The 23,471-nt window shown below is 59.1% G+C and overlaps 3 protein-coding genes across 13 annotated transcripts in view; 1 reads left to right on the plus strand and 2 right to left on the minus strand.

Moving 5' to 3' along the window:
- Nucleotides 1–15,655, plus strand: part of NUMA1 (nuclear mitotic apparatus protein 1) — a 69,680-nt gene extending 54,025 nt beyond the window's left edge. For 6 of the 9 annotated variants that reach the window (XM_013969704.2, XM_013969703.2, XM_013969705.2 and 3 more), the window contains 18 exons: nt 282–439; nt 721–838; nt 914–1,031; nt 1,329–1,469; nt 2,582–2,704; nt 2,854–6,252; nt 6,707–6,748; nt 8,155–8,223; nt 9,547–9,657; nt 9,740–9,958; nt 10,060–10,217; nt 11,403–11,658; nt 12,609–12,837; nt 13,417–13,553; nt 13,903–14,079; nt 14,232–14,345; nt 14,450–14,644; nt 14,948–15,655. In XM_013969704.2, coding sequence (XP_013825158.2) covers nt 282–439; nt 721–838; nt 914–1,031; nt 1,329–1,469; nt 2,582–2,704; nt 2,854–6,252; nt 6,707–6,748; nt 8,155–8,223; nt 9,547–9,657; nt 9,740–9,958; nt 10,060–10,217; nt 11,403–11,658; nt 12,609–12,837; nt 13,417–13,553; nt 13,903–14,079; nt 14,232–14,345; nt 14,450–14,644; nt 14,948–14,959 — 5,776 coding nt within the window. In that variant the 3' untranslated portion in view covers nt 14,960–15,655. Of the gene's footprint in view, nt 1–281; nt 440–720; nt 839–913; nt 1,032–1,328; nt 1,470–2,581; nt 2,705–2,853; nt 6,253–6,706; nt 6,749–8,154; nt 8,224–9,546; nt 9,658–9,739; nt 9,959–10,059; nt 10,218–11,402; nt 11,659–12,608; nt 12,838–13,416; nt 13,554–13,902; nt 14,080–14,231; nt 14,346–14,449; nt 14,672–14,947 lie in introns of those variants that run through there. The other 3 variants (XM_018059416.1, XM_018059418.1, XM_018059417.1) reach the window with 3 other exon arrangements.
- On the minus strand, nt 16,152–18,268 carry IL18BP (interleukin 18 binding protein). Of its 2 annotated transcripts, XM_005689870.3 has the most exons (5): nt 18,185–18,268; nt 17,646–17,846; nt 16,924–17,047; nt 16,696–16,843; nt 16,201–16,476 (listed from the first exon to the last, which is right to left on the minus strand). In XM_005689870.3, exons 1-5 carry the CDS (start codon nt 18,204–18,206, stop codon nt 16,348–16,350), a joined length of 624 nt encoding a protein of 207 aa, XP_005689927.1. In that variant the 5' UTR covers nt 18,207–18,268; the 3' UTR covers nt 16,201–16,347. The 2 variants fall into 2 exon arrangements, with proteins under 2 accessions (XP_017914909.1, XP_005689927.1); XM_018059420.1 differs by lacking the exon at nt 16,696–16,843 and having other exon boundaries at nt 16,152–16,476.
- Nucleotides 16,201–23,471, minus strand: part of RNF121 (ring finger protein 121) — an 85,879-nt gene continuing 78,608 nt past the window's right edge. Inside the window, exons 7-8 of one of the 2 annotated variants that reach the window (XR_001919226.1) lie at nt 17,646–19,953; nt 16,201–16,476 (exon numbers count right to left, since the gene is read on the minus strand). Coding sequence is in view for 1 of the 2 variants with exons in the window: in XM_005689873.3 (XP_005689930.1) it covers nt 21,792–21,912; nt 23,292–23,393 (223 nt within the window). In the remaining variant the exon portion in view is untranslated. Of the gene's footprint in view, nt 16,477–17,645; nt 19,954–20,639; nt 21,913–23,291; nt 23,394–23,471 lie in introns of those variants that run through there. The other variant, XM_005689873.3, reaches the window with a different exon arrangement.

Here is a 23,471-nt window from a genome sequence, read left to right on the forward strand (position 1 = left end):
CTTAGTGCAGTTCTGTAAAGGCAAAGAGAATGCCCTCCTTTTGTAGCTGTGGTGGGTGGGGAGGCATAGAGAAATTAAGACTTGAAGAAAGAAGAGCAGCTTTCTCTAAGTCACGTCATAAAGCACGAGGTAGCACTGCAGGCAGAATCCAGGCATTTGGGCCTCACCCCGCGCGCGCACCCACAGAGCTGCGCCCTCCTGCCCCCCACCGCGTCTGTTGGTTGCTTCCGCCCTCAAGTCTTGGGCTCTGACCGTGGCATCTGGGCCATCTCCTTCCTCAGCTTCCTCTCAGGTTCTCCAGCCTCCCCCATGGGTGACATCTTGCAGACCCCACAGTTCCAGATGAGGCGGCTAAAGAAGCAGCTTGCAGATGAGAGAAGCAATCGAGACGAGCTGGAGCTGGAGTTGGCTGAGAACCGCAAGCTCCTCACCGAGAAGGGTAGGTACCTGGCTCACTGGCGGACATGTGTGGATGGGCGGCATTTGGGATTTTCATCTAGGAAGGTGCTGGGCTTGTCTGAGGTGTGGCCCTTCTGCCTCCTGTGTTGTCTCCCCTGCTGCCCCAGGAGCTGAGCTCATCCCTGGGCCCACTGGCTGACCCCTGGAAGCCGGTGCTATCCGTGCCCCCACCCCTTCTTCCCCTGGACCAGCGGCCCCTCTCCCCACCCTCCTCGCTCTTCCCCTCGTCTTGGGCTGAGTCCTCTCCTCTCCTCCGGGCAGATGCGCAGATAGCCGTGCTGCAGCAGCGCATTGACCGCCTCGCTCAGCTCAACGAGAAGCAGGCGGCCAGTCCGCTGGAGCCCAGGGAGCTAGAGGAACTGCGTGGCAAGAACGAGAGGTACGGTTCTCCTGCTGCCCTTCGCGCCTGGTGCAGTGGCCATGCGCTCTTTCCTCACTGCCCCCTCCCTCGCAGCCTCACTGTGCGGCTGCACGAAGCTCTGAAGCAGTGCCAGGACCTGAAGACAGAGAAGAGCCAGATGGACCGCAGAATTAGCCAGCTTTCTGAGGAGAATGGGGACCTTTCCTTTAAGGTGAGAGTTGGGGTTTCTGGTCCTCACCTGGAAGGTGCAGCTGAGTTGGTCTGGACAGTTCCCCCAGAGGGTTGAGGAGAATGTCCTCATTCCTTAATTGGCTACTGCCAGGGACCAGCTGGTGGCTGTAAATTTTGATTAGTAGTCCTGCGTTAGAGATGTGAGTAGTCGCATTTGGCTTGAGGAGGGCTGGAAGGATAACAGGAGCTGTCCAGACCCTGGAGTTCAGCAGGCAGACAGCAGTGGTTCTGGCAGTTTTGACCCTGGGTGACGGGGGTTCCCTTTTGTCTGTCTCAGCTGCGGGAGTTTGCCAGTCACCTGCAGCAACTCCAGGGGGCGCTCAATGAACTGACAGAAGAACACAGCAGGGCTACTCAGGAGTGGAGGGAGAAGCAGGCGCATCTGGAGAAGGAGCTCGGCACAGCTCTGCAGGACAAGGTAGCCCTCTGCTTCGGGAAGTCAGGGCCACGGTCTTGACCACGTGCCCAAAGCTGAATGCCGTTTACCTCTATGGGACCTTTGGACTTCCCTGGTGGCTCAGATGGTAAAATGTGTGCCTCCAATGCAGGAGACCTGGGTTCAATCCCTGGGTTGGGAAGATCTCCCGGAGAAGGAAATGGCAACCCACTCCAGTATTCTTGCCTGGAAAATCCCATGGACGGAGGAGCCTGGTAGGCTATAGTCCATGGGGTCGCAAAGAGTTGGGACACAACTGAGTGACTTCACTTTTCACTATGGGACCTTTGGGAATTATGCTGACTGCTCTTCAAGGCTTAATTAGTGTGCTGTAATGGGCTTCGGTTCAGTACACCTGTATATCGTATCTCTGCTGTTTACAGGTGTGGCTCTTGGACAAGTTACTTGACTTCTTTCTAAGCGTCTTTTCTCTAAAATGGGAAAAAAGAATTAGTAGCTGCCTTGTCATCTGTTGTAAGATAATGCAGGTAGAGCACTGAACACACATTGTCTGGTATGAAGTGAAGTTACTGAGATTATTTTGCTGTTAAGAACACAGCTCTGCCATGTATTAGTAACCGTGTGGCCCCTGGACAAGGCACTTAACTCGTCAGCTTTGGGCTCTTACTCTGTAAAAACAATAGGGATGGTAGTTGCTACCTCCCTATCTGTTGGGTAGATTCAGACAGGCCCTGGCCCATTGTAGTTGCTTAGTGAACAGTGGGGTGAAGAGGGGCAGGGGACCAGGGGGTGCTGTGGCTGCTGCTGTTCAGACACGATATTTTTAAGCTGAGTGTCTGGATACTCTGAGAGCCAAGACATGACCAAGGAAGGGTATACAGTGAGGAAATCTTAAGTAAATTCAGCCTTGGAGAAGAAATGAGCAGGTCACCCAACTTAATTCAGCCCTGGGACTGGGGCTGGTAAGTCAGGTCTCCATTGGTTTCTGCTAGTTTTCCCCTAGGTCGGGGCCAGAGGGGATCTTGGTAACAAGGTAATGGGATAATAATGTTTTGTTGATGCTCATGAGGGCTTGTGTGGCAAGCTGGTGCCTGTTTCATTTCTGTTAACCTGGGGCTCTCATTTACTCCCAGAAATGCCTTGAAGAGAAGAACGAAATCCTTCAGGGAAAGCTTTCACAGCTGGAAGAACACTTGGCCCAGCTGCGGGAGAACCCACCCCAGGAGAAGGGTGAGGTGCTGGGCGATGTCTTGCAGGTAGGGACTCAGGGGCAGCGGTGACACCTGTGGGCTGGGGTGGCTGCTGACCCGTGCTCTCCATGTTCAGGTTCCTGGTGGTCCTCAATCCCCAGAGGGGTAGAGGGCACCGAGGAGTTGTGCTGATCCCCGTTTGTCTCTTTTACCAGCTGGAAACCCTCAAGCAAGAGGCAGCCACTCTCGCCGCAGACAACACCCAGCTTCAAGCCAGGGTGGCAGCACTGGAGACCGAGCGGGGCCAGCGGGAAGCCAAGCTGCTCGCCGAGCGGAGCCACTTCGAAGAAGAAAAGCAGCAGCTGGCCGGCCTGATTGCTGAGCTGCAAGGCTCCCTGTCCAACCTCAGCCAGGCCAAGGAGGAGCTGGAGCAGGCTTCTCAGGCTCAGGTGGCCCGGCTGTCCACCCAGGTGGCCACACTGACCTCTGAGCTGGATACCCTCAACACTGCTGTGCAGCAGCGGGATGGGGAACTGGCTGGCCTGAAGCAGCAGGCCCAAACAGAGCACGCGCAGCTCACACAGACTCTCCGGCAGCAGGAAGAGGCTGCCCAGGGCCTCCGCCAGCAGGTGGAGCAGCTGAGCAGCAACCTGGAGCGCAAGGAGCGGCAGCTGGAAGAGGCTGCCACGGAGAAGGAGGTCACGAGGCGAGACCAGGCCCAGCAACTGGCTGCTGCAGCTGAGGAGCGGGAGGCTGCTCTCCGGGAGAGAGATGCAGCCCTCCAGCAGCTGGGGGCTGTGGAGAAGGAGAAGGTTGCCAAGTTGGAGGTCCTTCAAGAGCAGCTGCAGACCGCCCATGAAGCCCAGGAGGGTGCCCAGACCTCGCTGACACAGGCCCAGGAGGAGAAGGCGGAGCTGAGCCAGAAGGTGGAGGAACTCCGTGCCCATGTTGAGGCAGCCCGCCAGGGGCAGAGTGAGGCACAGGCCCAGGCAGCAGAGCTGAAGGCCCAGTTGAGGTCTGAGCAGCAGAAAGCAACCAAGTGGGAAAGCGTGGCCCAGGAGAAGGCCCAGCTCCAGGAGCAGGTCCAGGCCCTGGAGGAGTCCCTGAAGGCCACCACAGGCAGCCTGGAAGAGGAGAAGCGCAGGACTGCAGACACCCTGGCAGAGCAGCAGCGGTGCATCTGCAGGTTGGAGGCGGAGACGCAGAGCCTAGTGGAGCAGCACGAGCAGGGGCAGAAGGAGCTGGAAGAAGAGAGAGCTGGGCGTAAGGGGCTGGAGGCCCGGTTACAGCAGCTCGGGGAGGCCCATCAGGCCCAGACAGAAGCCCTGCGGCAGGAGCTGGCCGAGGCTGTAGCCTCCCAGCGTGAGGCCGAGAGTGAGTGTGAGCAGCTGGCCAAGGAGGTGGCCACCTGGCGTGAGCGGTATGAGGACAGCCAGCAGGAGGAGGCGCAGTACGGCGCCATGTTCCAGGAACAGCTGATGACCCTGAAGGAGGAATGTGAGAAGGCCCGCCAGGAGCTGCAGGAGGCCAAGGAGAAGGTGGTGGGGATCGAGGCCCACAGCGAGCTCCAGATCAGCCGGCAGCAGGATGAGCTGGCTCAGCTTCACGCCAGCCTGGCCAGGGCCCTGCAGCAGGTCCAAGAGAAGGAGGGCAGAGCCCAGCAGCTCGCCACCGACCTTGCCACCCTGCAGGAGAAGATGGCGGCCACCAGCAAGGAGGTGGCCCGCCTGGAGGCCTTGGTGCGCAAGGCAGGTGAGCAGCCAGAGACGGCCTCCCCGGAGCTGCTCAAGGAGCCGCCCAGGGCAGGAGATAGAGAGTCGGAGTGGCTGGAAGAGCAGCAGGGACGCCCATTCTGCAGCACGCAGGCCGCGCTGCAGGCTATGGAGCGCGAGGCTGAGCAGATGGGTAGTGAGCTGGAGAGGCTGCGGGCCGCACTGATGGAGAGCCAGGGGCAGCAGCAGGAGGAGCGTGGGCAACAGGAGAGGGAGGTGGCGCGGCTGACCCAGGAGCGGGGCCGGGCCCAAGCTGACCTTGCCCTGGAGAAGGCCGCCAAGGCAGAACTGGAGATGCGGCTGCAGAATGCACTCAATGAGCAGCGTGTGGAGTTTGCTGCCCTGCAGGAGGCACTGGCCCAGGCCCTAAGGGAAAAGGAGGGGATGGACCAGGAACTGGCCAAGCTTCGTGGGCAGGAGGCAGCCCAAGGGGCAGCACTGAAGGAGCTTCAGCAAACCGTGGAGCGACTGAAAGAACAGCTGGCCAAAAAAGAGGAGGGGCACCCGCAGTCTCTTGGGACAGCCAGCCGAGAAGATGCTTCTGGATTGCGAACCCAGTCCAAGGCTACTGGAAAGACTGAGCCAGAAGGCTCTGAACTGCAGGCTCTGCAGGCAGAGGTGAGCCGGCTGGAACAGCAGGCCCGTGAGTACCAGGAGAAGGCCTCCAGCCTGGAGCACAGCCTTGAATCTGAGCGTACCGCCCACGCGGAGCAGGCCAGTACTCTGAAGACTCTGCGGGGCCAGTTAGAGCAAAAGGCCCAGGAGCTGGGGAGCAGTCAGGACGCCTTAGCCTCAACCCAGAGGGAGTTGGCCACGCTCCGCGCCAAGGCCCAGGAGCACGGCAAGGCTGAGGACGAGTGGAAGGCCCAGGTGGCCCGGGGTCAGCAGGAGGCCGAGAGGAAAAACAGCCTCATCAGCAGCTTGGAGGAGGAGGTGTCCATCCTGAACCGCCAGGTGCTGGAGAAGGAGGGCGAGAGCAAGGAGCTGAAGCGGCTTGTGGTTGCCGAGTCAGAGAAGAGTCAGAAGCTGGAAGAGCGGCTGCGCCTGCTCCAGGCGGAGACCGCCAGCAGCAGCGCTAGGGCCGCGGAACGCAGCTCCGCGCTGCGCGAGGAGGTCCAGACCCTCCGGGAGGAGGCTGAGAAGCAGCGGGTGGCTTCTGAGAGCCTGCGGCAGGAGCTGGCCTCACAGGCGGAGCGAGCAGAGGAGCTGGGCCAAGAGTTAAAGGCCTGGCAGGAAAAGTTCTTCCAGAAGGAGCAGGCCCTCTCGGCCCTGCAGCTGGAGCACACCAGCACACAGGCCCTGGTGAGCGAGCTGCTGCCTGTCAAGCACCTATGCCAGCAGCTGCAGGCTGAGCAGGCTGCTGCCGAGAAGCGCCACAGGGAGGAGCTGGAGCAGAGCAAGCAGGCGGCTGGCGGGTTGCGGGCAGAGTTGCTGCGGGCCCAGCGCGAGCTTGGGGAGCTGCTGCCTCTGCGGCAGAAGGTGGCAGAGCAGGAGCGCGTGGCTCAGCAGCTGCGAGCGGAGAAGGCCAGCTACGTGGAGCAGCTGAGCATGCTGAAGAAGGCGCACGGCCTGCTGGCAGAGGAGAACCGCGGGCTGGGCGAGCGGGCCAGCCTCGGCCGGCAGTTTCTGGAAGTGGAGCTGGACCAGGCCCGCGAGAAGTACAGCCAGGAGCTGGCAGCTGTGCGTGCTGACGCTGAGACCCGTCTGACTGAGATGCAGCGGGAAGCGCAGAGCACTGCCCGGGAGCTGGAGGTGATGACTGCCAAGTACGAGGGTGCCAAGGCCAAGGTCCTGGAGGAGAGGCAGCGTTTCCAGGAGGAGAGGCAGAAACTCACTGCCCAGGTGAGGCCCTGGCTCAGCCATACCCCTGGAGAGCAGACCTGAGAGGCGGAGACCTTGTCCCTCTACATTCCCCGGCCTCTGATCCCCGTGTGATGCCAGAGTGTCTGGGTGGCAGGAGGAGAGGTGGCTGCTAGTACAGGGTGTCTGTGGCCCCTGCTGGCCTACAGAAACTCTCAGTAGCCTCCCCTTCCCCGAAGGCTCTGTCTCTGGTGAGGCAGGCTGTGAGAGCCATCAGCCAGCCCCTTGAGGCACTCTTGTCATGAGGAGGCACACTTACAGTGGAGGCCCCAAGAGCCACCAGGGCCTCCAATGAGCCAAGATGGTATTTAAAGAGGCTGCTAGACATCTAGTTCCTTGGGGGCAGATCAGAGCCTCGGTGCGGTCAGCCTGGGAGCAGGGCGGGTGCCTTTTGGGCCCCCATCTCATGCTGTCTCCGTTGCTCCCCCATGCGCAGGTGGAGCAGCTAGAGTTATTTCAGAGAGAGCAGACTAAGCAGGTAATACCTGAGGTCCTCGATAAATGCTGGCTGCTTAAGCGGTGACTGGTCTCGGTGCATGACCCCGGCTGCAGCTTGCCTCCGTGGGCTCCTGTTGTGAACTGTTTGTGAAGGGGCAGGGTCACGCCGTGGAACCCAGGCCGTCCCGGAGTGCGGTGTGCTGGGCCCTCTCAGGCCCCGCCCCACCCATCCCAGGTCGGCCTCTCCACCCGTCTGTACTCTCATCGTCTGTCAGGGATGAGGGGTAGGGAGGCTTCGTCTTTCCTGTACCAGGTCCAGAGACAGCCTGCCCTCGGGACTCCCAGACCTCTAAGTCCTGCTCCCAGTTTGGGTACTCAGCTGTCGGGACTTACAGTTTGGCCACAGGCCTGGTGTAGCACAGCTCCCTTCTTTCCTGCGGAAGCCAGAAAGGTGATGTGCCAGGCGGCCCTCACAGAGTACCAGGGCCTTGAGCTCAGGACGGTTGCCCATCACCCTCTGGGGTTTTTAACCTCCAGCATAAGATAGAGATGTCTGGGAGCAGGAAGGCCAAGGTTGAGAGGAGGAGAGGTCTGACTGCCTCGCCCTTACCAGGGTGCTTCCCTAGACATCAAAGCTATCAAACTGGCATTTAGTGGGCGCCCCCTTCCTCTACCCCCTTTCCTACCCCATCATCTGGGGCCTGCTGAGGAGCTGGGCCCTCCTCTCCTCTCGTCCCCTCCTCCAGGGAGCCTGAGATGATGGGGAAGGTCAGACGGAAGAGCAAACAGTTAGCAATGGAGCTCCCGCCTTTTGCCTTCACTGATCATGCTTGAGCTCCCAGAAAGCCCGGGGGAGCCAGGAGCGTCTGTGGCTGCCATGCGCCCTCTCGTCCCCTTCCTCCCTGAGCCCTCCCTCTCTGTGGGGGTGGGGTGGGCGTGGAATACGTGTGCTACCCTGCTCTCGTCTTCCAGCTGCCTGACCCTGGTGCTAATCACAGCCACCACACCACTAGCGCCAGCCCTAATGGCCTGTGCATGTCGAGGAGAGGTCCGAGCAGTTGGGATTTTGCTCTGGCAGTTTCTTGCGGGGCGAGGGGGTGGGGTAGTCATTGAGTGTGTCTGCTGGCGTTATAGATGGGGTCCCCTATTCCTGTCCCGCCGTGGGACGGTTGGGGCTGGGAATGGCGGCGGTAAGTCGTGGTGGGGTGTCAGCTCCCGAGTGGCCCCGCTGCGTCTGTCTCTGAAGCAGGGGCTGGAGGCAAGCGTGGGCAGGTGGCTCTGACAGCACTTGCATTGGGTCACGTCACTCAGGTCCTGCCCACCAGCCAGGGCGGCCCTGAGTTTCATATGGGGACACTGGGGACTGGCCTGGGGAAACCCCATAATTTGTCTGGACCTTCAGCAGAAGGCCCCCTGAGTCTCTCTCCTCTTGCCTCCCTGCCCCAGGTGGAAGAACTGAGCAAGAAGCTAGCTGACCATGAGCAAGCCAGCAAGGCACAGCAGCAGAAGCTGAAGGTGGGACAGCAGGGGATAGGCCTGCCCTCATCGGCTCAAGGGAGCAAGGAGGGAAGCGCTGAGCCCTGGCTGGGCCACCCTGGGACCTGGCAGCCTCAGGAGCCCTGCCTGTGTGTCTGCGAGCTCCTGAGAGACCAGAGTGGCTTGCAACCTGCAGACCTTCACTGTCTGCTGCAGTAGCCACTAGCCATGTGTGGTTATTTAAATAAAAAATTCAGTTTCTCAGTCACGCTAGCCACGTTTCCATAGCTCAGTAGCCATGTGTGGCTAGTGGCTACCATACTGGACAGGACAGATCAGAACATCTACAGCACTGCAGAGGCTTCAGTTGGGTTGTGCTGTTTAATCTCAGGGAATGAGTGTTAGTGATATTTAGTACTACAGTGCAGCTGAGTGTTCTTAATGCTTTCCGTGGTATCACCTTCTTTGGTTTAATATTTGCTTTTTTGCAACTCCAGGCTTCACAGCTTTTAGTTAAGGGCAAAGGAACTTGTTCCCAGTGGCCCCAGGAGGGTCACAGGAGTGGGTGGAACTCAGAGCTGTTTGCCCAGCTCACTGCCCTGTGTTTCCACACCATGTCACGGTCATGCTGACAAACAGGCGGAGTACACTCCTCTCGGGGCCCTTCCTGGTGCTGGGGGTGGTGAGGAGGTAAGGCTGGTTGGCCCTGGCCAGTGCCTGCTACAGACTTAGCACTTGCTGGCGCAGATCGTGGGTGGACAGAGAAGCCGCCAAGGACAGATCCTGTGCCCAAGGAGTCTGTGGTCTGTCTGGGAGGCGGTGCCCGCAGCATTAATGAGCCCACCGGCTTCGGAGTCAGGTGGGCAGAGGCTCCAATCTTACTCTGCTGTTTAATCCCCATGACCAGTGTGCTTTCAGTCTCTGAACTCAGTTTCTTCATCTGTGAAGTGGAGCTAAAGTTAGTTCCCAGAGTGGTTTTGAGGAGAAACGAGTTCTTGTGTCCTCAGCACACAGGCTGTGCCTAGACCCCTGGTGTTCTTGGGGGTCAGTGCCTTTCCTCCTGGGAGACTGTCCTCACGGAGGGAGGGTGAGGTAGCTTGTGCCTGGTGTCAAGGCAAAGGCAGACTGCCAGAACTCTTCCAGAAAGGGCACTGTCTGGATAGGAAAAGCTCCTATAGCATCTGGACTCGGAGGGGTGTGTGGTGCTTAGGCTGCAGCTAGGAGGGGCCCAAAGGCCTGTTGTGTGTCCTCAGAGGACATGCAGGGATCTGTAAACACCGTGGAGCCCAGGAGGCTAGGGGTCGGTGGATTTGGGTGAGGCAGAGAGAGACCAGCGGCCATCAGCTCCTTTCCTCTTTCCAGGCCCAGGGTGGTGAGAGCCTGCAGGAGGTCCAGCGCCTCCAGGCCCAGCTGAGCGAGCTGCAGGCCCAGCTGAGCCAGAAGGAGCAGGCGGCTGAGCACTACAAGTTACAGGTGAGGAGCCCGGCCCCAGCCCCGGCCCCTGTGCCCCCCACTTCTCCGACCCCACCACCCACTCGCCCTTCCACGCACCCAGATGGAGAAGGCCAAGACTCATTATGATGCCAAGAAGCAGCAGAACCAAGAGCTGCAGGAGCAGCTGCGGGGCCTGGAGCAGCTGCAGACGGAGAACAAGGAGCTGCGGGCAGAAGCAGATCGGCTGGGCCGGGAGCTGCAGCAGGCCGGGCTGAAGACCAAGGAGGCCGAGCAGGCCTGCCGCCACCTCACGGCCCAGGTGCGCAGCCTGGAGGCACAGGTGAGGCTCTGGCTACGCCCGCACACTGGCCTCCGGTGCCTTGCTCTCTGCAGCCACCCTGCTGAGGCCTGCCTTCACTCTCTCCCCGCCCCTGTTCCCAGGTTGCCCATGCCGATCAGCAGCTTCGGGACCTGGGCAAGTTCCAGGTGGCAACTGACGCCTTGAAGAGCCGGGAGCCCCAGGCGAAGCCTCAGCTGGACTTGAGTACTGACAGCCTGGATCTGAGCTGCGAGGAGGGGACCCCTCTCTCTGTCACCAGGTCAGGGGGCACCCTTCCTCCCTGTTGTCTGCCCACTGTGCTCAGGCAGCCTCCTGGGCACTGGGGCTATGAGAGAGGAAGATGGGAACCCTTTGCCCTCTGGAAGCCTGTTCTTAGAGGAAGATGACATATTAGAGGTATTGGGCCAGATGCTTGTATGTAGCATAGCGGGAATGAGAAGAAATGAGTGGTCAGAAGAGGCTTCATGGAGGCTGTCACTCCTGCTCTTGAGTCTTGAAAGAAACTGTAGGTTTGTGTCCTATGGACCGAGAAGAGTGATAACAGCAAAGGCTGAGGAGGAGCCTGGCTGGACACTGAAGTGGGGAGGGCTTGGGCCCAGGCTGGACCCCCACTGAAGGAGGCTGGCGTTTAGACCTGATCCTAAAGGCACTGAGCGGCCTCAAAAGGGTTTGCAGTTGAGCACATGGTCAGTTTTGCATCTTAGCCTACCTATCCTGATAGGGAAAACAGACTTTAATGAGAACAATAGATGTATTTTTATGTTAAACGCTTTATATGTGCCAGAGATACTGTTAAATGAATTCATATTTCTCAGGTGTATTTATTTCATAACAACTCTGAGGTAGAGTCTATGATTATCTGCTTTCACGGAGGAAACTGGGGCAGCTTGGGGTCCCACAGTAGCAGGGCTAGGCTTGACCCCAGGCAGCCTGGCTTGAGTCCTAGCTTGTCACCACCATGGGTCTCTCAGAGGCTGTTGTAGTCGAGGTGAGAGGAGACGAGGTAGACAGGGAAGGAGAGGAGTGGGGTGTGGTTAAGGGGCTCTTGGGCTTGCAGGAAAGGGAAGAGATGGAGGCTAGCTGGAGGTTGCTCCCCCCAGCTTCATGTTGGCTGTAATAGGAAATAGAGGAGGAACAGACAGTGGACTTAGTTTGGGACATGTCGTTGTGGACTCCAGAGGGGCAGTGTGGGGCCGTGTCTGGGAGGGTCTGGAGAGCAGGGTTGCCTGTGTTGAGCTCAGGGCACCATGGGGTGGGTGGGCTCACCAACGACGGAGCAGATGGAAGGCAGGGTCCCAGTCAAGGACTCTTCTTGGTACCTCCAAAAAATCAGAGGGTGGGGTGCTTGACCTGGTGGTCTTGTAATAAATGTCACTGGAACAAAGGGATGGACAAAATGTGGTGTAGCCCCAGGAATGGCGTCTCAGCAGCTTTTTCCCCATAGCAAGTTGCCTCGCGCCCAGCCAGACGGCACCAGCATCCCTGGAGAGCCAGCCTCCCCCATCTCCCAGCGTCTGCCCCCCAAAGTGGAGTCCCTGGAGAGCCTCTACTTCACGCCCATCCCCACTCGGGGTCAGGCCCCCCTGGAGAGCAGCCTAGACTCCCTGGGGGACATCTCCCTGGACTCAAGCCGGAAGACCCGCTCTGCTCGTAGGCGCACCACGCAGATCATCAACATCACCATGACCAAGGTCAGCAAGGTCAGGCTGCTGGGGATGGGGCTGTAGGACAGCACCGCTCGCTTCCTCTCCAGGGCCTCTCTCCATCAGGTCTCCAAAACCGCCTCCAGAGGGGGCGGGGCTGACTGGTCCATACCCAGATGAGAGCCACAGAGCGGTGACTTGCTTTGGCCTCCCGTAGAAAGGGGCGGGGCTGGCCTCAGCTGCCTGTCCACTGACAGGCTGCCATGCCGTGTACAGTAGCAACCCTGTGCAGGCTCAAGGGGACAACGCAGAGAAGCCTCCCAGCACGCACCCTGGGTGACAGATACATTGTGCTGCTCAGGGGGCTGCCTGCCTGCCTGCCTGCCTGGGGCTCTGGTCTTGTTTCCACATCCCAAGGAAGTTGGGGAAGAGAGGAGGGGAGCACTTCAGCTACCAAGAAACTGAAGTTCTAAAAGATGGTCCCTTGGTGTGCTTGGTCAGAGGGACCTGTGGGACAAGCCTGATGCTCTCAGGAGACGCGGGGTTCAGCTCCAGCTCTGTCCCCTGCTGTGACCCTCAGGCCAGTCCTTTGACGCCCGTGTACCTCACTTCTAAGACAGCCTGAGACTCTTGGCCCACCCTCCCTCAGAGCGTTGTGAACAGACTCAGCGGAACAATGGACGGGAGTCCCGACAGCCTCAGCACCTTGTGTGGGATTAACAAGGCCCATTTCTTGCAGATGGGCAGCTGAGGACCCCATGCAAAGCAGTGTGGACACGGGCAGCCATGGGATATGAGGCGCTCTGGGAAAGGAAATGGGAGGCTTTTTCAAAAAATCTTGATATGCTTGGTGAGGGGTCTTAGTTGCAGCATGTGGGATCTAGTTCCCTGACCAGGGATCAAACAAACACCCCTGCATTGGGTTCAGTCTCAGCTGGTGGGCCGCCAGGGATGTCCCAGGATGTCAGGGCCCAGCCCCGCTGCAGCAGGTGCATCCTCTCTTCCAGAAGCTGGACGTGGAGGATCCAGACAGTGCCAACGCCTCCTTCTACAGCACACAGTCAGCCCCAGCTTCCCAGGCAGGCCCGAGAGCTGCCTCCTCCACCCAGTCTCTAGCCCGCCTGGGCTCTCCCGACGACGGCAATTCCACTCTGCTCAGCCTGCCTGGCTACCGGCCCACCACTCGCAGCTCTGCTCGCCGTTCCCAGGCCGGGATGTCCAGTGGGGCCCCTCCAGGTGAGGGGACTGGGGGGGCCTGACACCCAAACATGAAACTGGAGACAGATCCTGACACAGCCAAAGGACAAGCCGCGATCTAGCACCTCACCCCTCTCCTCCCTACCTGTTGTTCACCCAGGGCCTGTGCTAGGCAATAAGGCTGATGTCATTCTCAGCCAAAGGCTTCATGAGGGGCGGGTGATTCCCTGCACAAGAGTGCTCCAGGCCCCTTCTCAGGTGGGGAGGGGCTGCCAGGGGGGCCAGACTGCCAGGGATCTATCCTCAGATTCCTTTCTGAGGCTCTTGCCTTCAGGGAGCGCTCTGGGTATGGATTCCTGGCCCTCCAATAGTTTCTTTTGGTGTCACAACCTCTGCATGGGACCCCAGGGAGGAGGCAGGGAGCCAGTCCCCAGGGAAGAGATGGTTGTGAGCCTCGTGCCCGTAGCTGCAGCATGGAGCAGAGCAGGACCCTGGGGTGCTGGAGTTCAAGGGCTAGGAGGACAGGAGTGGTGGCACCAAGGCTGGTGGGGTGCTTCCTCCACCCTCTCGTGCTGGCCTTGCAGCCCTGCTTGTTGCTGTCTCCCTGCCCCCGCACAGGCAGGAACAGCTTCTATGTGGGCACCTGCCAGGACGAGCCTGAACAGCTGGATGACTGGAACCGCATTGCAGAGCTGCAGCAGCGCAACCGAGTATGCCCACCGCACCTGAAGACCTGCTACCCCCTGGAGTCCAGGGTGAGCTCTCGGGTTCCCTGCCAGGGACCCACCCCTGCCGGCTTCCCTCTTTCTCCTGGACCTCCCTCCCCAGTTTCCCAGCCTGCCAAGGAGGGGGACCTGCTTCTGGTCAACTATCAGGCAGGGAGGAACTCAGGAGGAGGTTCTGTGGAGGGCTGGAGTTTGCAGAGGTCTCTTGGGATGGCTCCTGCGGCTCTGGTGCAGGGTGTAGGCAGGAAGACAACAGCGGGGGAGCCGTTTGCAATAGGAAGGCTCCAGATGCCTGGCCAGTGAGGAGTTCTAGGGCGGTCCTGCTCCATCTCCAAACAGCTCAGTCAGGTCCACCGACCACTTCTTTTATCCCACACAGCCTTCCCTGAGCCTGCCTGCCATCACAGATGAGGAGATAAAAACTGGCGACCCCCGGGAGACCCTGCGCCGAGCCAGCATGCAGCCAACCCAGATAGCTGAGGGCGCCGGCATCACCACACGGCAGCAGCGCAAGCGGGTTTCCTCAGAGGCCCACCAGGGTCCCGGCACACCCGAGGTGGGTGGCTCGGACTTTGGTCTTCTCTAGCGGCCGCCACGTCTGCGAGTCTATTAGCGGGGAGTCTCCTGGTGCAGGAGGGAGGCAGGTGCTGGCTGGACACGGTCCATTTGTCTCTCGTGTTCTGGACTTAACTGTCCTCTTCCCCATAGTCAAAGAAGGCCACCACATGTTTCCCGCGCCCCATGACCCCCCGGGACCGACATGAAGGGCGCAGACACAGCACTACCGAAGCCCAGAAGAAGGCAGTTCCAGCTGTTAAACAGGTTAGCCGGGGGTTGAAGGGAGAACCTGGAGGGGCCCAGCCAGCTGAGCCCTAGAGCAACTGTGTGGCCAGTGGTGCCCCCAGTCTGACAGCCCTTTCCAACAGGCTGACCGCCGCCAGTCGATGGCCTTCAGCATCCTCAACACGCCCAAGAAGCTTGGGAACAGCCTTCTGCGGAAGGCAGCCTCAAAGAAAGCCCCCTCCAAAGCCTCACCCAATCCCCGCAGCGGGACCCGCCGCTCTCCGCGCATCGCCACCACCACAGCCAGCGCCACCGCCACCCCCCGGGCAAAGGGCAAGGTGCGGCACTGACGGGAGGGTTCAGCTCCTAGAAACCCAGTAAGGAGCATGGGTGACCCCCACCCAGCCACCCCAGGGCTCTGATTAGGCCCCTGGAGGGCGAGGGCTGAGAGCAGGTGCTCCCCTCCCCTCTGGTTAGCTGCTCCTCCTCGAGGAAAGCAGAGGATAAAACACCCAGAGCTGCTCAGGTGAAACCAGCCCCTGCAAGCCTGCGGTAGATGGGTCTGCAGCCCACCCTAGTCTGGGCATGTGGGAGCAGGAGTGGGTGCAGGCTGGCGCTGAGCAGCTGTCTCTCTCCCCCAGGCGAAGCACTGAAGAGCCAGTGCCAGTGAGCGGCCCCGCCGTGTTCCCGATGCTGCCCTCGCCTGGCCCTTCTTCTGTCCCTTTCAGTGCCTTCTCTCAGCTCCCAGGCCAACAGTGGCCCAAATCCTCGAGACAGTGATGCCTGCCCACACCCTGGCCGGGACCCGGACCATCCCCAGGTGAACAGCTGTGTCCTCCAGAGTGGCCCAGAGCCTGGGCAGTCTGGGTCCTCTCCCTGCCTTGCCTCCTGATGTTTTCCTAGAGTAAAGTCACTTCTCCATCGTAACCAGATTTGAGGCTGGCTTTGTGTGGCTGGGTCCTTGGGCCTAGCCAGTCCTCCTGGCCTCTGGATCTAGAAGGGACCATTGGAGGAGCAGGCCCTGGCCCCTGCTGCTCCTGGCCGCTGGGCCTTGCAAGGGCCCTTGCTCTTGAAGTCCAGGACTGGGCACTGACCTAGTGGGAGCACCCCACCCCCAGGTGCATCCATCCACCCAAGGACCCAGTTGCCCAAAGGATGCTCTTTTCCAGGAGAAGGGCCCTGCACCTTGGAGGGTGGGGGGCAGCCCTCAGTGGCAGCTCCCATTGCCCACCCTCCCCAGATTTGTGCTGGGGTGGGATTTGGAGTGATGGGAAGGTTTTTAAGGGCCAGAGATGGATCTTTTCTAAATGTTATTACTTGTAAATAAAGTCTATTTTTTCTCCCTTGAATGCCAAGATGCCTTGGTCTGTGTTGGGAAAGCAGGGAGACTCCAGACCACCTACCTTCTCTCAAACCCCTCCTCCCGGCCTCTCTGGGGCCACAAGATCTTCCACTGTTTCTGGCCTCTGCTCCTGAGGAGCGTTAGCAAAGTTGCTTCAGTCGTGTCTGACTCTGTGCAACCCCATAGATGGCAGCCCACCAGGCTCCCCCGTCCCTGGGATTCTCCAGGCAAGAACACTGGTTGCCATTTCCTTCTCCAATGCATGAAAGTGAGAAGTGAAAGTGAAGTCACTCAGTCGTGTCTGACTTAGCGACCCCCATGGACTGCAGCCCACCAGGCTCCCCCATCCATGGGATTTTCCAGGCAAGAGTACTGGAGTGGGGTGCCATTGCGGGCCGGCATCTTGTGATGCGAGGGCCTGTGTCCCTGAAGCTGGCTTTGTCTTCAGCCTCAGAGTGGCACCCTCTCACTCCATACTCGCTCCTCACACTAGCCGCGTTCTGTGCTGGAACGACGGCCTAAGGGAACAGTGACTGGACACACGTCAGATGCTGCCGTTGAAGATGGTTTATGAATGCCCCCCGTGGGCCTTGCTTGGCTGAGAGATACAGAGGTGGGTCAGAAGCAGCCTCTGCCCGCATCCCAGGAGCCCACAGAGGAAACAAATACATTAAATCGATGCAGACTGTGGCCTGGACCTCAGTAAAGAGGTGGTGTTTCAAGCAGGTGGCGGTGGAGCTCAGGTTCACCATCAGGATGGTGCGGCAGAGGGGCCTGGCTGGAGGGCGGGCCTTCCTGTGGCAGGGGCACACTTGTCTTCTGCCCAGCCTGGGGGAGTGAAGCAAACAAGGATCAGGGCCAAGGTGGGAAGAACTTCCCTCCACGCCATGTCTCTCCTGCCCGAGTCCTCTTCCTTTTAGTTTACACCTCAGGCTCGGGCAGTCAGTGGGCACCAGCTGGAGGCTGCTGTGGGCCGAGCCCATCCTTTGCTTCCCACACTGAAGCAGGGCTCCTTATGTCCCGGAGGCCTTCCCTTGGGTTCCTCACCCAGAGCTGGGCCAGGACAAGGTGACGCTGGACAGTCTGCCCAGGATCCGTGAAAACACAGGAGAAGTTGGTATCTCGCAGGGTAGGGCTCAGCTCCTCCAGCACCAAGGGCCTCCACAGCTGGGCCCACTTGCCCCTGTACTCCCGCCTGGAGCAGAGGAGGGGGAAAGGCTGAGAGGACTGCAGCAGGTGGCCTGCCTCCAGCCAGCCTCACCACCATGCCCTCACCTGGTGCTGCCCTCCCACAGCCGGCCTGGGAGGTGCTCGATGAAGGAGCCGTTGCCCAGCCAGTAGAGGATGCTGTAGTGGGGGAAGCGGCTGCAGGCAGTACAGGACAAGGTCAGCGTTCCATCTAAGGGGCACATGTGGCTGTTAGTCCTGTAGAGCAGACCCTCCCGCTTCCGCCATGGTCTGCCCACCCTGCCCCACAAATCAGGAATCTCGAATGGAAAGCCCAAGGGGAAGGCTGCGCAAGAAGAATCTGGGGATGGGTCCCTCATGTGGGTCCTTGACTCCTGAGTGGTTTCTCCAGAATGCCCCGGGCTTTTCTAGTGCCCAGCTTCGGGGACTAGGAGCTCTGGCCAAGGAGGCAGCACAGTAGGCAGTCGCTCAACTGAGAAGGCCAGTGGGCAAGTGGGCCCTGGGAGGAAGGGCTGGGCTTGGAGCCACCTCGGTCAGGACTCTGGGAGTCCTCTGACTATTCTTCTGAGTCCTCTCCATCCCACCTGACAGCATCTTGGGAGTTGTAAGCTGAGCCCTGCACCAGCTCGCGATGCTGGCTGGGAGAGGGAGAATGCCCACTGCTCAACCGAGCTGCTCGGTTGGTGACAGGCCACATGGCAGAAGGCTGGGGGTGCGTGCTCAGAGGCTAACCCACCCTTGGCGCCACTGTTCCCTCAGCCCGCCCTTGGACCACCGCGCCCTCCCATCCTACTGGAAGAGCTCCTTACTCAGTGAGACTTCCACCGCTGGCCAGGTCACTGTCAGCGCTGGGCACTGCGTAGCTGCTGGGAGCGCTGGGGGCCGCGAGGAGCAGGGGGCCTTTGCCATCCCAGGTGAGGCAGCTGTGGTGGCCTGAGGCACAGGTGTGGCTCTGGCCAGGTGGGAGATGATGTGGGCACAGAGGAGCAGGGCCCGAAGAGGGCTGGGGTCTGAGGAGAGGACAGTCACAGAGGTCAGCAGCTGTCTGGCCTCCCAGAACTGCTCGGCATCCTGGCTCTGCTCTTGCTTGGAGAGGCAGCTGCTGCCAGGATCAGGTCTGGCAGACTCTTGGCTCTGCTGGGAATGGGTGGGACCGAAGAACCCCTCCAGCCCTGGCTCTTGGCTCTCTGAATGGGGCACAGGGAGACCTTGGAATGGAGCCAGAGTGCAGCATCCAGAGGCTGAAAGCCACAGCACAGCAGCTGAAGGGACCGCCTGGGGTCAGGCTCCTCGCTGGCCTCAGGCCACACCCCACCCCCTCCCGCACATGCGCGGCCCCAGGGCCCACCTGGGATCCAGTTCTGTCTCATGGCCAGGATGATCTGTGTCAGGAGCTGCAGGGCCTTGCTCTATATATCTGTGACAACTTCCTCTCTGGGGAGGCGGGGGAGGCGACCGTGACAAACAGCTTCTCCTACAGATTCCAGGCACACTAGTACGGCCTTCCTGTGGTCTCCACAGCCCCTTCCTACATCTGCCTTTTCAGGGGGCTGCCAGACACTGTCCACTCTGCCCCGTCCACCTGTCTCAACTGACAACTCCTGGAGGACTGGCATTGAGCACAGGCTGGAGCTCTTCCAGCCCCTAGAAACAAAGCTGGCGGATCCCCACCCTAGCTCTTCCTACCGTCAACATTATACTCACTAGTCCAATCAAACACTTCATTACAGGATGGAAACTGAGGCCCAAAGAGGACCAGGGACTTACCTAGTCACAAAGGGAGGGAAAATTCCACTGCCAAAGCTGTTCTGGGAAGGGCAGGATAGACAGTGAAATCCTTCTGGGAAAGCACTGCCCCCCGCTATTTTACTTTCAGTTTTATTTAAGCAGGGGATCTAGAGTAGGCTCTGGCTACCAGCAGACACATGTACTCCACAGCAGTCTGGACCCAGTCCCGAAGGTCCCTGCACACCGTGCCTTCTGCTGAGCTGGAGCTCACCGCGGCCATGAACCTTCTCACTCACTCCCAGGCCCCCTGCTCTGCAGGTGGTATCAGCCTGGGGTCTTCAACCATCCTCAGCCTCACCCTCCAAGGGGTGCACAGGGCCATGAACTAATGACAGTCTCTCCATCCCAAGACTCTGCTCTTCTATGTGAACAGAAAAGGCCTCCTGCTTCTTCCTTCAGTCACACTGTATTCAAGGGGACAACTGTCCTAGGCACTGGGGACCCGAAGTTGGATCAAGTGGAACAGTTCAGACTCACACCAGCCCATCCACATCCTGGCCTTTCTCAGGCTCCCCACTCCCTCCAACCAACCCAACACCCACCCCTCACCCCCATGAATCCTTCTCACTTCTGTCATCCCAGCTCCTTGGCCAGAGCGACAGATCTAAGCTCAGCAGGAAGTCTAGTTTCCCCTTGCCTGGCTCCCAAAAAGCCCTGAAGAGCCCTCTTTTTTGGAAGCTGCCCCTTTCGGAGCTCCCCAGCTCAGTTTGGCTGTGTCTGGCCCCACATGAGCCCCATCATGGGAGCTACGTTTCCTGGCCGCCACAGGAACCTCTCAGACACGCCTGGAGCACAGGCTGGAGCCCTGGCCCTACGGGGAGGAGAGGGTGCTTTCCAGGGAAAGTGGGTACACCCAGCACTGGCTGGAGCAACAGCGGAGCTACAGAAGTCAGGGTCACACAAGCGGCCTCAAGGGGCGGAGACACCAGGGCTGGTGACCCACGGAGCAGCGGTGAAGGGCCAGACCTGAGTTTCTGGGATCAGGAGGATGGGGTCCTGGAGACAGAGCCAGGGAGGCCAAGAGATGGAATACGGTTTGGAAGATGCGTCAGGAACATGGCTGCAATCTCAAGGGGTGAGTGTGTTGTGTGTGTGTAAAAACCATACATTTCCAATTTAGATGTGGGAGACTAAAAGTCAACTCCTCTTCTCCAGGGCTCTCACTCACATCTTCTCAGACCCCCAACTCTGCAAGACGCGGAGAAGCTCCTCCCTAGGAGCACCAGTGTCTCCAGCAGGGAGGTCAGGAGGCAAGACTGTCGGAGCTTCTGAGACCCAGTTCTCCGGGGAAGGGGGTGGGGATGCGAGGGACAGGAGACAGGACTCTACCTGTGAGTGTAAATAAGGCCAGAGTCAGGCTGCTGGGAGGTCATGGTACTCAGGACTGTTGAAGGATGGAGTGCGCGCCGTGGAGAGACTGGCCTTGGCTTCTCACATGACCTGATGTGGGGGTGGGGGGACGTGGTTTATTCATGAAGTTGTGTCTGACTCTATGACCCTCTGAAATGTAGCCCACCAGGTTCCTCTGACCATGGAATTCTCCAGGCAAGAAAACTGGAATGGGTTGCCATTTCCTTCTCTAGGGGACCTTCCTAACCCGGGGATCAAACCTGCATTTCCCGCATTGCAGGTGAATTCTTTACTGCTGAGCCACATGTGGGCGAAGGAGGGACGAAAGTGAAAGGATGACCCCAGGCCCCAATCCACTGAGGATGGGCCCATGGGCATGAGCAGCATGTTGGGTAAGCCACAGTTGGGTAAGAGTGTGACTGGGGAGAGGGGTGGTTGCAGCAGGGCACTGACCTCAGGTCGTGAGGACAGTCACCCTGTGATGACCCAGGGCTCCTTCTGTGACAGGACAGAAGCCCAGCAGGCCATCTCACTCAGGGATGTTGAATGGGACCCACCACTCGCAGGACCCAGCTCTCAAATGGGAAGAGCAAAAAGGCAGCAGAGGCCAGGCAGCCCCAGGGACCACAGGGAAAGAGGTGGGAAGAAGAAAAGCAAGATGGATGTTCAGCTTTCCAACCCAGCTCACAGAGCTTTATTAAGAACAGATGACAAGATCCTGCTTGGTTCCTGCTGCACCTGAAGGGCCATATTCCCTAAGAACCCGGCGTGGAAAGTCCATATTTGCCCTCCTACTTCCTTCAAAACCCCTAGGACCAGACCTGGGGCTTACCTGAAACCCCCTTTCAGACCTCATACCCACCCGGCCCTGACCTCTTCCCAGCCACCTCAGCACTCTTGCTGCTGGGCCCAGGCAGAACCCAGGGATGACGGGGCTGACATGAGGATATTCCTTGAGCTGGGAATCCCCTGGCAGCTTCAAGGGAACAATGTGTGACTACAGGAAGAAGTGTCACGTCTATCAGCCCCTCCACCGCAGACACACAGACACACACGCTCGCTGGGGCTTGCAGGGAAGGAAGTGATGTGGCCGTGGCGTTCGGCACATGTCACCACTTCTGGGCAGAGCGTCACCTTGCACAAGCGGCCCTCAATCACTGCTCTGTATAGATGGTCTCTGTTCTTGACTGAGTAAGCCCTGCTTTAGGGGAAGGTTCCCCAACAAATTCTCAGGGAATTCTGAGGTCCCAGGGCTTCCCTTATTGGAAAAGCCATGACAAGGTTCCACTTGCCTCAACCAGCCTATGGCCACCCCCACAGGGAAGGCCTGCCCGTGGCCTTAACCAGGAGGAAGGACACTTCACCCCCCAGCACGCTTCAGTGGCACCGGCCACAGTTCTCTGACCCTTCCGCACCGAGTGTACCAGGCTCGAGCCCCATGCACGGAAGGAAGAGGGGGGCAGGGCCTGGGGCTCACAGCCAGAGGTAAGATGGCTCCTTTACATCAAAAATGTTGTGGCTCTGCTCCTGCCCTGCTCAAGCAGGGAGGTGAGGCCTGGAAGAACTGGGGCAATTCCTAAGCTCCACAATAAAAAAGGTTTTTAAATATATTCATCAAAATAGTTTTCTTTTAAAAAGCCCCCACTGCTGACAGCCCCACCGGCTGGCTCTCCATCACCTCCCTCCCCAGCCCGGACACAGCCGGAGGAGTCCTGAGTGGCCCAGTGCCCCTCTGAGTCTTTCCCACCCAGGAGGTCTTAGAGGGCAGAGAGGAGAGTGCCCTGAGGTCCATGGTGGGTGGATGTTCTTCTTCCTGACTATTCCAGGCCCAGGATATAGTTGATGCCTTGCACCAGGCCAATGATGACAGGCTGCCATGCTACCAAGTACCGAAGCCAGTCCAGCAGTTGCCCGTACATGACATGAGGCCTCTCCCAGCTGTTAGTGAGTTAAAGAAAAGAAGCTACATGTTCGAGCTGCTGAGGCTGGCCTAGGGGATGGGTGAAAGGGTCTGTCTACATGTTCCTGACGCATCACAGAAATCAGCCTACAAAGAAAGGTGCTTTCTAGAAAGACCACTCCCCACCCCCGCCCCCACCGCCCGCAACCTCTCTGTGTTGGAACACAGGGCTGAACCCAGAGAATGAGAGAAGTGGAACAGAGGGGATCAATGCAGAGGATCGGACAGACAAGGCAGAGGGTGGAGTGGTGAAATGAAGCTCTCCGTGGCCGATACACACAGAGGGCTCTGCGTGACCCCCTCTGTAAGCTGGGACTGCCAGTGAGCCTGAGACTGCTGTAAGTTTCTCATGACAATGGCTTCGGGAAGATGAGGAAAGAGATAAGGTAACCCGAAGGTTCTTGTCCAAAATGTGAAGATTTCTAGGTCAACAGAGGGGTTGAGTGTGAGGACAGAGGCATAGTGGGGCAGAGCAAGAGGCTGGTCACAGGGGATAACTCCTGGTAGAGAGGCTCCAAAGAGCCCCATCCAAGGGCACTGAACATGTGGGCCCGGCTGAGGCCAAGAGGCCCTGGAGAGGAGTCCCTTCCCTCTACTTTACAATCCACTGCTGGGAAAGACACTGGAGAGGGAGCCTGGGAATCCAGCTCCGGGGAAGCACAGACCTCACAAGACTGTGGGCAGTCCCTCTGAGGGCATCAGGAACCACAGTCTGGCCCAGTACTAAGAACCAAAAGAAGCCCCGACCCTCGGCTTGACCACGGAGTTACTGAACTAGACCCCAAGAGAACCAAGCAAGGAACCATAACGGGGGACACCATGGCCCTCCACAGCCCAGCTAGTATCCAGGGGCCAGGAAACCCCCCCACAGAGAGAAAGGGCAACTGGGAGAGGCCCCTGGATGCAGGGCAGCTGAGAGCAGCACAGGTCGTGTTCAAAGCGGAGGAGACAAGGCTGGTCTCCAGCCCCGCCTGCCAAGGCGAGGCGCCACATGTTAGTTACAGCACCTTGAGAATGCTGGTCAACCTTGAAACTGTTTCACTGGTAAAATGAGGATACTATTACCCAAGTCACAAGGCTCTAGAGAACGGAGTGAGCTCACAGAAGGAAAGCGCTTGTCACAGTGCCGCCAGGTGCATAGTGATCAGGTGGGCAAAGGAAGTCGCCATCACTACCGATTCACCCTCGAGGGATCCTGAGCGGTGAGGAGAAGCTGAGCTGTTGGTCCTGCCCCACATCCCACCCACCTCCCTAGACAAGCCAGACAGGAGGCAGGAGGGGCACCCCAAGACCCACCTGATGCAGGCCAGTACTTTCTTACCACTGCCCACTCCCAGCAAGAGCCCACAAAGGATACGGGTTGCTGAACATCCTCTTGAGGTCTACCTTCTCTTTGCAGTAGGGACATGTCTGCTTCTTTCCCACAATGCACCAGCCACGGATGCAGAACTCGTGGAATCTGAGCACCAGTGGTCAAGGGAAATGGTGGGGAGCCAGGATGGCACTCCAGCCCCATGACGGGCTTCACGGCGTCCAG

This window comes from Capra hircus, chromosome 15 (genome assembly GCF_001704415.2).
Source record: "Capra hircus breed San Clemente chromosome 15, ASM170441v1, whole genome shotgun sequence".
NCBI lineage: Eukaryota > Metazoa > Chordata > Mammalia > Artiodactyla > Bovidae > Capra > Capra hircus.